This window comes from Carcharodon carcharias, chromosome 12, assembly GCF_017639515.1.
Source record: "Carcharodon carcharias isolate sCarCar2 chromosome 12, sCarCar2.pri, whole genome shotgun sequence".
In the NCBI taxonomy this organism is placed as follows: domain Eukaryota; kingdom Metazoa; phylum Chordata; class Chondrichthyes; order Lamniformes; family Lamnidae; genus Carcharodon; species Carcharodon carcharias.
The window spans coordinates 121,733,250-121,747,110 of record NC_054478.1 but is presented as its reverse complement, the minus strand read 5'-3'; the positions used below and the strand labels follow the sequence as shown (position 1 = coordinate 121,747,110).

The window sequence follows — 13,861 nt, the reverse complement described above, 5'->3', positions numbered from 1 at the left end:
GTCTAGTAAACCTTCTCTGAACTGCTAATGCTTTTATACCTTTCTTTAAATAAGGAGACCGGTACTGTACACAATACTCCAGATGTAGTCTCATCAGTGCCCTGTATAACTGAAGCATAACCACCCTACTTTTGTAATCAATTCCCCTCACAATAAATGATAACATTCCTGATGACCTGCTGTACCTGCGTACTAACCTTTTGTGATTCATGCACTTGGACTGCCAGATCCCTCTGAATCTCAAAGCTCTGCAATCACTCATCATTTAGATAATTTTTTTTATCCTTTCTGCCAAAATGAACGAATTTCTAAGGAGACAGTTCCTGACTCAAGAGAATTTGGAAGATCATAACCAGTATATAAACAACTTTTTGACCTATTTTTTTCTAATATCCTTGATCCTGTATAGGTGTCTCCATTTAACAACATAAACTAATGCTGCTCCATCACCATAATTTTACTTGTTTTGAATCTATTTAATTCTCCTTCTTGAATTATTTCTAATTTGTCTTCTATATCTGGTACTTTTTCTTCATCTACTGTGAAGACTGATACAAAGTAGATGTTTTAGTATGTTTGCCATTTTCTGATTTTCTCACCTGTCTCCCTCTCAAACCTAATATTGGATTTCGTTGTATTATGGCCACTGTTAACTCGGGTTCCCTTACCATTAGATTATCGACTAATCAAAACTTATTGCTCACAGTATATTGTTCCAGAAAATTGTCTCAAATACACTCAAGAAATTTGCTGCTTTTGAGATTTAAGCTGTTCTGCTTCTCCCAGTCTGTGTGAAAATTAAAGTTTCCCATTATAACTAACCTGTTTTTGAAGCAAGCTTCCCTGATATTCATGTCTATGTATGCCACTACTTTACCACTGTTGAATGGAGGTCTATGAACAATGTTCTTCTGTTTTACTTTCTTTTCCTGTCCTGGAACTTGTCATTTTACCCTCTTGTTTTTATTTTCCCACAGGAGAACATTGCTGGTGTATTCAATAAAACCTGTGCGATCAGCTATACCTCCTACAGAAATATCTTCCCGATATGGACTCTGGGGCGATTCACAAGCCTTTATCCTAGTAGTGCACAGACTACCAAGCTCAAACTTTGATGGTAGAAGCTGATAAATGTGCTCATATATTCCAATAAGCCATCTTTGCTGGTAGATAATGTAAAACAATAAGACAGTTGACAGATTAACTTCTAATAATGTGGGGAATGGTCAGATGTGTACATTTTTCTCAGTTGGGTTATAGATCAACATGTGCCTATATGACAATTCCAGTTGTTTAAGAATATAACAGGTTTTAGGCACAAGAAAAAGCCATTGGGCCCAAGAAACCAGTTCCTTTCTGAAAGAGCAATTCTATCTGCCTTTCCGCCATATTTCTCTCCTTGTCTCTCCAGAAATGCACCACAGCTTATGCTGATTTATATTATCCACACTAACTCAATTATTCAATCACCAATTCCAAGCTGGACCAGTTCAACTTGTGCTTTTCTCTTTTCCCAGGTCTGGTGAAATTGCACCTTAAGCTGCTTCAAGGTGAATTAGTTGAACTGGTTCCAGTCCTGAGCTGCATATATTGCTGGTCCACTGGTTACAGGCACCAAATCAATCAACTGAAAGTAATGAGTCCTTTGGCAATTGGTGAAAGAAATTCAGTCAATACTCGCACAACACTAAGGCAGCTCATAGACATCCTTTGACTTATCTGCAGTCTGTTTACTATGTTCAGGCCCTATTTCTTTCTCATTTCCCCTCATGACAAATGGGTAATAGTAGTTCCAGATGAGAAAAGGCAGAGGAGACTCTCCATGTAAGAGAATAATATGACATGGTTTGATGTACTGTTTTACACAGCAATGTATACTTAATCATGATTTTGCAAGAATATAACTTTAGGAATGAGGATTTGAGCAAGCTGTATGTGTGTCTACATATATGAATACAGCATAATGCTTTGCTCTCTACCTTGGAATTCACTTCCCCAACTTCTAAGCTCATTTAATGGAACTAAGACAATCTCTTTTAAAAGAGTCAAAAAGAGAAACCTTAATTGTGAAATCATGTGCTTAGTTAAAATTTCAGAGCTGGACTGTACAGGCTGGACAAGAACATCAATGGAGAGCAATAAGCAATTAATGTTGTTGTCTAACAGTTTACCCAAGTGCATTTACTGCATTAATGTGAAACTAGGCAACAGATGGGTACAGGTTAGTGCACTGGCATTTAATACTGGAAGCATCTGGCAGTACATGGTTTGAGGCATTTCATCCTGGGAACATTTTGCAGTCACTTAATATATACATTCACATGGACTGAGATATACATCTGTATCCATACTCAGCTACTTCTTGAAATGATAGAACACAGTTACCATCTCTCTTTTTCGTCTGAGTTTTGCTCCATTCTGTTTTGCAGGAAATGCTTTCTAACAATTAAGCAAGCAGGACCAGAGCTCAAAAATCTTATATACCCTTGTAAAAGTAGAATTTTTGAGAACAATTTTAGACAAAAAATTTACACATTTACCCGAGTAATGTTTTCGAGGATTTGGCACACATGCTTGATTGGGTCACATAGCATGAAACAAAGACCAAAACAAAATCTTGAGTGAAATCCAAAAGAGACCATCACAATGCAGTAAATGAAAACCAACAATACTAAATAATTAACAATAACGATCTAACATTTAGTTTATAAGATATTACAAACTATCTATTTACAGGCTAAGAGATTTGATAGAGGTATTCAAAACTATGAGCAATCTATACAGAGCAGATATGGAAAAGCTGCTCCCACTTGTGAAAGGATAAAGCATGAGTGGGCACAGGGTTTAAGGTAATTGACCAAAAAAGTAATGGCAATAAGAGGAAAACCTTTTCATGCAGCGAGTGGTTAGGATCTGGAATGCCCTGCTTGAGTGTGTCTGGTGGAGGCAGGTTCAATCAAGACATTCAAAAGGGAATTGGGTTGTTATCTGAAAAAGAAGAATATGCAGGGTTATGGGGAGTAGGCAGGGCAATGGCGCCAAGTGATTTGCTCATTTGGAGAACCAGTGCAGACATGATGGGCCGAATGGCCTCCTGCGTTGTAATAATTTTGTGATTTCATCCAATGCAATATAAATCTTGATGTGGTATATCTCAAATTAACTACTAGGTCCTTAAATTCAATCAGTAAATCACAAGCACAGTAATAACTTTCAACACTTCATGTTTAAATTTTTGCAATCACTCTGATCACCATCTGAATCACCAAACAATTGTCCCAATCAAAAGCAGAATTACCTGGAAAAACTCAGCAGGTCTGGCAGCATCGGCGGAGAAGAAAAGAGTTGACGTTTCGAGTCCTCATGACCCTTCAACAGAACTGATTGAATGTTAGAAGAGGGGTGAAATATAAGCTGGTTTAAGGTGCCGGGGGGGCAGGGAGAACTGAGGGGGGGTGTTGTGGTTGTAGGGACAAGCAAGCAGTGATAGGAGCAGATAATCAAAAGATGTCACAGACAGAAGAACAAAGAGGTGTTGAAGGTGGTGATATTATCTAAAAGAATGTGCTAATTAAGAATGGATAGCAGGACACTCAAGGTACAGCTCTAGTGAGGGTGGGGTGGAAAGGCTAACCAGGCATAAAAGATATAGATTTAAAAATAATGGAAATAGGTGGGAAAAGAAAAATCTATATAAATTATTGGAAAAAACAAAAGGAAGGGGGAAGAAACGGAAAGGGGGTGGGGATGGAGGAGGGAGTTCAAGATCTAAAGTTGTTGAATAATATTCAGTCCGGAAGGCTGTAAATTGCCTAGTCGGAAGATGAGGTGCTGTTCCTCCAGTTTGCATTGGGCTTCACTGGAACAATGCAGCAAGCCAAGGACAGATATGTGGGCAAGAGAGCAGGGTGGAGTGTTAAAATGGCAAGCGACAGGGAGGTTTGAGTCTTTCTTGCTGACGGACCGCAGGTGTTCTGCAAAGTGGTCACCCAGTTTACGTTTGGTCTCTCCAATGTAGAGGAGACCGCAGTGGGAGCAACAAATGCAGTAGACTAAGTTAGGGGAAATGCAACTGAAATGCTGCTTAACTTGAAAGGAGTGTTTGGGCCCTTGGACGGTGAGGAGAGAGGAAGTGAAGGGGCAGGTGTTCCAACTTTTGCGTGGGCATGGGGAGGTGCCATAGATGGGGGTTGAGGAGTAGGGGGTGATGGCGGAGTGGACCAGGGTGTCCCGGAGGGAAAGATCCCTCTAGAATGCCGCCGGGGGTGTGAAGGGAAGATGTGTTTGGTGATGGCATCATGCTGGAGTTGGCGGAAATGGCGGAGGATGATCCTTTGAATGCGGAGGCTGGTGGGGTGATAAGTGAGGGCAAGGGGGACCCTATCATGTTTCTGGAAGGGAGGAGAAGGCGTGAGGGTGGACGCGCGGGAGATGGGCCGGACACGGTTGAGGGCCCTGTCAACGACCATGGGTGGAAAACCTTGGCTAAGGAAGAAGGAGAATATGTCAGAGGAACTGTTTTTGAAGGTAGCATCATCAGAACAGATGCGACGGAGGCGAAGGAACTGAGAGAATGGGATGGAGTCCTTACAGGAAGCAGGGTGTGAGGAGCTGTAGTCGAGGTAGCTGTGGGAGTCAGTAGGCTTGTAATGGATATTGGTGGACAGTCTATCACCAGAAATTGAGACAGAGAAGTCAAGGAAGGGAAGGGAAGTGTCAGAGATGGACCATGTGAAAATGATGGAGGGGTGGAGATTGGAAGCAAAATTAATAAATTTTTCCAGGTCCCGACGAGAGCATGAAGCAGCACCAAAGTAATCATCGATGTACCGGAGAAAGAGTTGTGGGAGGGGGCCCCATAAAGAGACAGGCATAGCTGGGGCCCATGCGGGTACCCATAGCCACACTTTTTATTTAGAGGAAGTGAGAGGAGTTGAAGGAGAAATTGTTCAGTGTGAGAACAAGTTCAGCCAGATGGAGGAGAGTAGTGGTGGATGGGAATTGTTTGGGCCTCTGTTCGAGGAAGAAGCTAAGGGCCCTCAGACCATCCTGGTGGGGGATGGAGGTGTAGAGGGATTGAACATCCATGGTGAAGAGGAAGCGGTTGGAGCCAGGGAACTGGAAATTGTTGATGTGACATAAGGTGTCAGAGGAATCATGGATGTAGGTGGGAAGAGACTGGACAAGGGGAGAGAGAAGGGAGTCAAGATGACGAGAAATTAGTTCCGTGGGGCAGGAACAGGCTGACACGATCGGTCTGCCAGGACAGTTCTGTTTGTGGATTTTGGGTAGGAGGTAGAAGCGGGCTGTCCAAGGTTGGGCAACTATCAGGTTGGAAGCTGTGGGAGGAAGATCTGCAGAGGAGATGAGGTCAGTGACAGTCCTGGAAACAATGGCTTGATGTTCAGTTGTGGGGTCATGGTCCAGGGACAGGTAGGAGGAAGTGTCTGCGAGTTGACGTTCAGCTCCGCGAGGTAGAGGTCAGTGCGCCAGACAACAACACCACCCTTGTCAGCGGGTTTGATAACAATGTTGGGGTTGGACCTGCGAGAACGGAGTGCATTAAGTTCAGAGAGAGACAGATTAAAATGGGTGACAGGAGCAGAGAAATTGAGACGACTAACGTCACGCCGATAGTTCTTAATGAAAAGATCAAGAGAAGGTAAGAATCCAGAGGGAGGGGTCCAGTGGAGGGAGAATATTGGAGGCGGGTGAAAGGATCCGTTAAATGGGGAGAGGACTCCTGCCCAAAGAAGTGAGCACGGAGACGAAGACGGCGGAAGAAGAGTTCAGCATTGTGCCGAGCCCAAAATTCATTAAGATGAGGGCATAAGGGTATGAAACTAAGTCCTTTGCTGCGCACTGAATATTCAGTGTAGGAGAGGGGAAGGTCAGGGGATATAGTGAATACACGGCCGGGGCTGGGGTTGGAAGATAGGGTGGAGACGGAGGGACAGGCAGGGGTGGAGGGTCCTAGATGGGTGTTGGTGTCGATGAGTCATTGCGCCTGGTTGTAGAACACCATCACATGGTTCTTCCTCTTCATCAGTTGTAACTTCAGCATTATCAGACCACCGGTAATCACCCTCTACCATCGAATGCATTTGATATTCCACATTTTATAAATGATTTTTTAACAATATTGATATCAAGATCATTCTACACAACTACAACCCATTGACACAATGTTGCTAGTGAGAGTGCTTGAATATTTCCACCCTTGAACATTTATTTGCCTTCCAATATCTAATTGTTCCACATATTTTGGATACTGCCGTTGAGGGGTTTATTTATACACACACCCAAGGCCTGAACAAACTCATAAGACCACCAGGAATAATTACCGGCTCTGTTGGTCAATCTCACAGCACAGACTACATTGTCATCTAGGTGGGATTTGAACATGTCCCAGACAAGCAAACATTTTCTTTGCCTAGTCCTCCTGGTCTCAAATTCCACACTCCTTTAATCCTTTTCTTGCAACCACCTTCATCCATCCAGCCTTTCTCGTGAACTTGGAATTTTTTTCATTCATAGAATGTGGACTTCGCTGGCTGGGCCAGCATTTATTGCCCATCCCTGGTTGCCCTTGAGAAGGTAGTGGAGAGCTGCTTTCTTGAGCCACTACAATCCATGTGGTGTAGGTACACCCACAGTACTGTTAGGCAGGGAGTTCCAGGATTTTGACCCAGCGAAAGTGAAGGAACACCGATATATTTCCAAGTCAGGATGGTGAGTGACTTGGAGAGGAACTTCCAGGTGGTGGTGTTCCCATCTATCTGCTGCCCCTGTCCTTCTAGATGGTAATAATAATCTGTTTGGAAGGTGCTGTCTAAGGAGCCTTGGTGAAATCCTGCAGTGCATCTTGTAGATGATACACACTGCTGCTACCATGTGTCGGTGGAGGGAGTGAATATTTGTGGATGTGGTGCTAATCAAGCGCGCTGCTTTGTCCTGGATGGCGTCCAGCTTCTTGTGGGAGCTGCACTCATCCAGGCAAGTGGAGAGTACTCCATCACACTCCTGACTTGTGCCTTGCAGATGGTGGACAGGCTTTGAGGAGTCAGGAGGTGAGTTACTCGTCACAGGATTCCTAGCCTCTGAACTGCTTTTGTAGTCCTGGCATTTATATGGCTAGTCCAGTTCAGTTTCTGGTCAACGGTAACCCCCAGGATGTTGATAGTGGGAGATTCAGTGATGGCAATGCCTGGTTAAATCTCCTGTTGGAGATGGTCATTGCCTGACATTTGGGTGGAGCGAATGTTACTTGCCACTTGTCAGCCTGGTTATTGTCCAGGTCTTGCAGCATTTGGACATGGACTACTTCAGTATCTGAGGAGTCGCAAATAGCGCTTAACATTGTGCAATCCTCAGCGAGCTTTCCACTTCTGACCTTACGATGGAAGGAAGATCATTGATGGAGCAGCTAAAGATGGATGGGCCAAGGACACTACACTGAGCAATTGCTGCAGTGATGACAACGTCTTTCTGAAATTTGTCTTTGGGGAGTTTTTCCCCTAAATGTCACCATCAGCTTTACTTTTGCGCCATCTACCATACAAGATAGAAGGACTGTGAACCACAGCTTGGTTCAAGCACTACTTTATATTGATCACTTGAAGGTAAATTTCCCGTGCAATCTTGCCTTTGTTTCACAAGAGGGGTAAGTTGCTAGCTATTGTTACTGAGAAAGTCTTGGTACGCCAAACTCTCAGTGCTATCATTTTATTATAGACTTGCAATTTGCAAGAGGTGGGCATTGTTGATAAAGAATGTAACTAAATGATAGAACAACCCAGGATGAATCAGTTGGATTCCCTTGTGATCTTAACTGAATGTTTCATGTGACCAGATCTGAATCATTTAACTTATGTTAATTTACATGTGGAAAGAAAATTTATAGAATAATTAAATCTCACTTCAATTCAATGGACCTCTTCAAAAACAATAATAAAATATGCCATACTGTCCTTAGCAGTAGCCTTCCTTTAGCTTTTTCTTGTCAATCTCCTGATCCATCTTGCGAAAAGTGAATTTATACTTGGTGAACCTGGCTTCCACCCCAGACTTAACTGGCTAGCTAACTGCCACATGTGTCTTTTCTGTATTCAGTCAGGGAAAAGGTATACCATTCCTCAGTTAGTGATTCACTAGTTGTCCTGTCAGTAAAAGTGGAATCTTGCAGTCTCTCCCTACCCAGGCGTTAACTGGTTTAATGAGCTTGGCATGAATAAAATGTCCCTTAATTATATCAGTTTTAAATAGACAGTGAGTTGCAACATCCTGCAAATTGTCCCATTTGGCTTGAGTAAACATTTTCGGTGTCTGAGGTTTGTGCTTTTATAATCTCTGGAAATTGGCTTTATTTAAGTGCAATACGTTAAACATAGAACATTTTCAAATCCTTCCCATGAAGGAAAAGTATAATCAAAACCATGATATATGATAACTTTACTATTATTTTGGCTTCTCACCAGGTACTTTTCCTTATGCTAAAAAACATAAGCAAGCTCTTGCTCCCCATTAACTAAAATGTAATCTTGTATGTACAAAATATTTTTCGAAGGTGAATAATACACTCCTGCTGAGCCCACAAAGTTAAAGGTAACTTGTACTTTCCTGATCTCTTTAACTGATAGCTAACTAACATTATGACAGACTGTACGCATTGGGATTTAAGTCACAAATCTGATTAGTGTTATCTTTAACGTTAGGAATCAATCAGTTCTCTTATCAGCCCAAACACTGATGAGGTGTAAAGTGAAATTATTTTTTCTTAGTTCTTCCATTATTTCCAGTAAGCCAAGTATTGCCTGTTTCCATGCCGTCACTCTTGTATCACTTAAAAGTAACAAGCCGGATCCATCTCACCCCGCTCGCTGAGTTGCCTGCAAAATTCTTATGCATTCCAACTCTCATTTGACTCACTGACCCATAATCATCATCATACAAAGCTAGGAGTTTTGCTTCAATCATCACACATGAGCACTATATTTTGTCAGAGGGTAAGTGTCAACCCTAAAGGTGTTAGACCATGAAGTACCCATAGGTAGATAATGACAGCAGTTAAATCTACTCACATTCAAAGCCATGGAAGAACTGGATCTGAAAAAAATGGAGATTATAATGAATCTGATTTACTAATTTGCATAATAATGTATGACTATTATATTGATAGTGATATATTTGTGTACTGGAAATGAATATGTGTTGATTAGTGTTGGTGAATATTGGTGTTGACCATATTCTTAGAATTACAGTGCATGAATAAATATATTATGCCACACTTGGCATTTGTCAGTGGGCACATTCTTTGCCTATTTGTATAGGAGGAGGTATCTGAATAATGTGGTATCCCGAAAGAAAACTGAAATTTCACAGAAAACAAAACCTGATTGATGTCGCAGATACTTATTTATTCTTTCATGGGATGTGGCTTGGCCAGCATTTATTGCCCATCCCTAACTGCCCATGAGAAGGTGGCGGTGAGCCACCTTCTTGAAATGTTGCTTTCCACGTGGTGTAGGTACATCCACAGTGCGGCTAGGGAGGGAGTTCCAGGATTTTGACTCGGCAACTGTGGATTTAAAGGATGTTGGGGCAACTCCAATTAAGTGCTGCTTAAAGTTGTTTCTAAGGAGTGAAGATAAATTAAATCCATCTACTTAATGGAGATGGAGCGGTCCCAACTGCTTTTGCGTTATTTCTGCACTGCTTGCTATATTCAACAAAACATGTCTAAATACTGTTCAATACTTGACTCTGCAAATTCATCACAACTTTAAATACAAGCTGCAGCACAGTAATCATTTTAATCCATTTTGCTGTTTGTCTGCAGACAAGTGATAGTCCTAATCCTAACCCCTTGTTCCTGCTTTGTATTTTTTTTATTCCCATCCCCTCTTTTCTAACCGATTAAATGGTGACATAGTCTTCAAGCACTAACTCTAGTATTGCTTGACAAAACTACTTTCCTCTGATCTCTGTCCAAAATCTCAGAGTTAATCTTATATCATTGCCCCCACCCTCTTCATCCTCAAAGGTTGGTAGAAGTCTGTTCTTAGCTACTCAGCCCCATCCTTCAGAATTTTAAACATCTCTGTTAAATTACTCCTCAATTTCTTCCAATTAAAACAGCCTCATTTTATTAAAATCTTTATCCCTAATGGTTTTCCCCCAACTATTGTAAATTATATGTGCACATAGAAATTTATTATGGTAAAAATTAGGGCAAAATGTACATAGGTATGCGAATATTAATAATTAAACACGTATACAGAACCATCAACGGTGATGGAGATTGTTCCTGAAAAGAATATTGAGAGACTGGGCAACAGTGCAAGACTAGAGGCTGAACTTTTGCCACAAAAGTGGGAAACAGGAGCTAGGTTTGTTTTCGGGTAAGAAACTGATTAAAGTTCAGATTTCTGTGTTGAGAAGACTTATTTGGTTTGGAAATGGGTTTCCTGTCCATTTATAGCCAATGGGAGTGGGAATGGACATGGGTCAGATGATGTGTAAGACTCACTTAAACACCACATGCCAGCCATCACTGAGGCTGCTGGTTGCCCTGAGGGCGGGATCTGTGCCAAAGCCTTCCGCTTCACCAGAGGGAAGCAAGATATCACAGGAAAGGCAGAGGCCTGGCACCCAGGGCAGGGCTGTCCTCACTTCATTGATACCGATCTGAATCTAATGCTAGAGGCCATGAGGGAGAGAAAGGGAGGGCCTTCTCCTGGACGGTGGCAAGAGGAGTCCATCTGGTGGTGGAACAGGGGCACCTATGTTCAGCAACACCTCCCTCTGCCTCTTCTCTCTTATCTCCTACTCCTCCCCTGATGAACTGTCTCCTTCCAGGGCCTCACTGTCCTCAAGGACCACACCGCTCTGGAGAAGTGCAGAAGACCATCACAATGACTGAGGCCCTTGAAGGGGGGTGTTGGAGGGCACCACCAACCAGTCCAGGCACTAAAATCACATTTTCAGAAGCCCAATGGCCTGCTCAATGGTTGTCCTACTTAGCAGATGGGTTGGTTATATCCTCCCTATGCCTCCTTTCCTGACTTTGGGAAGCCCCAAAATTCAATGTCGTGTCTCCCACCTGTATTATAGGTGGGCCTAATGAATTTGATAAATTATGCTAATTTCAGGGACCTATTTGTGCTAAACAGCACAAACCAGTGTACTTATACTGGCTGAGTCAGCAGCAGGAGATCTGGACAAAGACTAAGCCACTGCACAATGATCTTGGTAGATGACCTGTATGCTGATCAGTCCCATGTGAATTATCAATCCACTAGCAGTTAGGTATTTGAAAACTTGTTTTGAAGAATTCATAAACAATATCCATTTGCCAGAATTTTTAGGACCTTGCTGTTTATACATTTCTTTGATCTCTGCTTGTCATTTCAAGAGTAGATTTTATAAGAATCGCAAACACCAGAAATCAGTAAAGCAACAGAGAGGCTGCAAGGAAGGAGTTACTACTGTTCTACTTACAGGGCAGGTAACAGAGCAAGTCCACTTTCTACCTTAAATAATAATTTTCTCCTAAGCGTGTCTATTATTTTTTGCAATGGTATAGGAACAGAAGTTGAACTGATTGTGTCAAATACATTTTATTGCATACCATGTTATATATGCTTTGCTTAGAGTGGAATAAAATAGCTTAGAAATCAAATCAACTGAACTCACCATATAGCATCAACTTAGTATAGATTTGAAGAGATTGAAGGGGTACATGTGTGAGAGGCACAAAGATCACAAGGGAGTTTCATTGTTACACTCCTGGAGAGGGGTGAAGTGAATCAATCCCTGTGTATATATAAAACAGACACCCAGATGGCTTAAGGGAGCAGCTGACACCACTGAACCTGAGCCAAATTTACCTTGGCCTGCACTGCATCATTTGGATGTAGGTTCTCCATAACTGTAAGGTTCCATTCTCTGGTCAATGTCTTGCTCTTCAGTCATGATTGAGTCATGATTCAGTTATGTATTTGGAGGTGTATAAATTGTCCAGGTTGACAAGAATCATAGAATGATACAAAACAGAATGTAGTCATTCAGTTCATCGTGTCTGTGCTGGCTCTTTGAACAAATTAGTCGCACTTACCTACTCTTTTCCCCTAGCCCTTTGTTTCCCACAACTCCTCCCCCAACCTTTTAAGTATATATCAAATTCTCTTTTGAAAGTTACTATTAAATCTTCCTCTACCATTCTTCAATCATTGGGTTCCAGGTCATAACCACTTGCTGTATAAAAAAAAAATGTCTCCTTCCCTCTGGTTTGTTTACCATTTACCTTAAGTGTGTGTCCTTTCATTGCTAACCCTCTGAAAGAGAGTTTTCATTATTAATTCCATCAGAAGCCCTCATGATTTTGAACACCAATGCTTTTTCAACATACTGTGCCACATTCAAAAACTTGTGTGCAAGCACCCTGTTCCTGCAGCCCCCTATAAAATTAGTTTGCATTGCATTCTCATTCTTCCTTCCAAAATGCATCACCTCATATTTCTCAATATTAAATTTCATCTGCCATGTGTCTTCCCATTTCACCGTCGTCCTGAACTCTATTATCCTCAGTACTCTTTACTACATTTCTAAATTTTGTGTCATCTGCAAACCTTCAAATTATGCCCTGCATACATAAGTCCAAGTCAGAGGAGATTTATCAGAATGGTTCCAGGGATGGGGGATTTTAGCCGCAAGGTTGGGTTGGAAAGGTTGTCAGCAACAAACCTGCTTCTCTCATGTTCCTTTTCGGCTGTAACTTAAAACCTGATGATCTCAATCGTGAACTTTATTTTTTTAATTTTTTAAAGAAAATCATGCTTTGATTTCTGATAATTCTAAGTTGTGCATGATGAAGAATGAACATCAAGCTGCCTGTTATTAAAAAATGACAGCTGATCATTTATGAATCAACAATCTAAATTGTTCTCCTTGGAGAAAATGAGACGGAGGGCAGATTTGATAGAGGCATACAGACTACAACAGGTTTACATAAGGTGGACAAAAATAGCTAGGTGGACACAGATTTAAGACTTTAGGCAAGAGATGCAGGGGATGTGAGGAAGAACTTTTTTACGCAGTGAGTGGTAGTGACCTGGAACACACTGTCTGTGAGTATGGTGGATGCAGAGATCATCAATGATTTTAAAAGGAAATTGGATAGGCACTTGTGTGAAATAAACGTTTAGGACAACAGGAATAAAGCAAGGAAATGAAACTGACTGGATTGCTCCATGGAGAGCTGGCATGAACTCGATGAGCAAAATGGTCTCCTCTTGTGCTGTAGTGACCGTGACTCTAGGCAACATAAACTAATTCCACCCCTTTCCTTTCATCCAAAATCTAGTACCTTGCAAAATCACCTATGTTATATACAATAACAAAATTTTTAGATTCCTAGATTTGAGACTCAGTCATGGAGAGTTGTGATCAATGGTTGTTTTTCAGATTGGAGGAAGGTTTGTAGTGGAGTTCCCCAGGGACCCTTGCTCTTCCTGATATATATTAATGACCTAGACTGTGGTCTGCAGGGCATGATTTCAAAATTTGCAGATGATGGGAAGATTGGAAATGTTGTCAACTGTGATGGGGATAGTCTTGAACTTCAAAAAGACATAGACATTTTGGTGGATTGGGCAGACAAGTGGCAGATGAAATTCAATGCAGAGAAGTGTGAGGTGATTCATTTTGGCAGGGAAGATATAGTGAATCAGTATAAAATAAAGGGAGAGCCCTCTAAAGGAGGTGTAGAAACAGAGGGGCATCGGTCCTTACATACATAGATCATTGAAGGTGGCAGGGCATGTTGAGAGAGCAGTTAATAAAGCATATAGTATCTTAGGCT

At 41.7% G+C, this 13,861-nt stretch overlaps 1 protein-coding gene across 6 annotated transcripts in view; it reads left to right on the top strand.

Annotated features, from left to right (window-relative positions):
* The window catches only part of lss (lanosterol synthase (2,3-oxidosqualene-lanosterol cyclase)), a 140,317-nt gene that overhangs the window by 125,340 nt on the left and 1,116 nt on the right, over positions 1 to 13,861 (top strand). For 3 of the 6 annotated variants that reach the window (XM_041200563.1, XM_041200561.1, XM_041200565.1), the window contains exon 22: positions 978 to 1,978. In XM_041200563.1, the coding sequence (XP_041056497.1) occupies positions 978 to 1,115 (138 nt within the window). In that variant the 3' untranslated portion in view covers positions 1,116 to 1,978. Of the gene's footprint in view, positions 1 to 977; positions 1,979 to 11,413; positions 11,434 to 13,861 lie in introns of those variants that run through there. The other 3 variants (XM_041200564.1, XM_041200562.1, XM_041200566.1) reach the window with 2 other exon arrangements.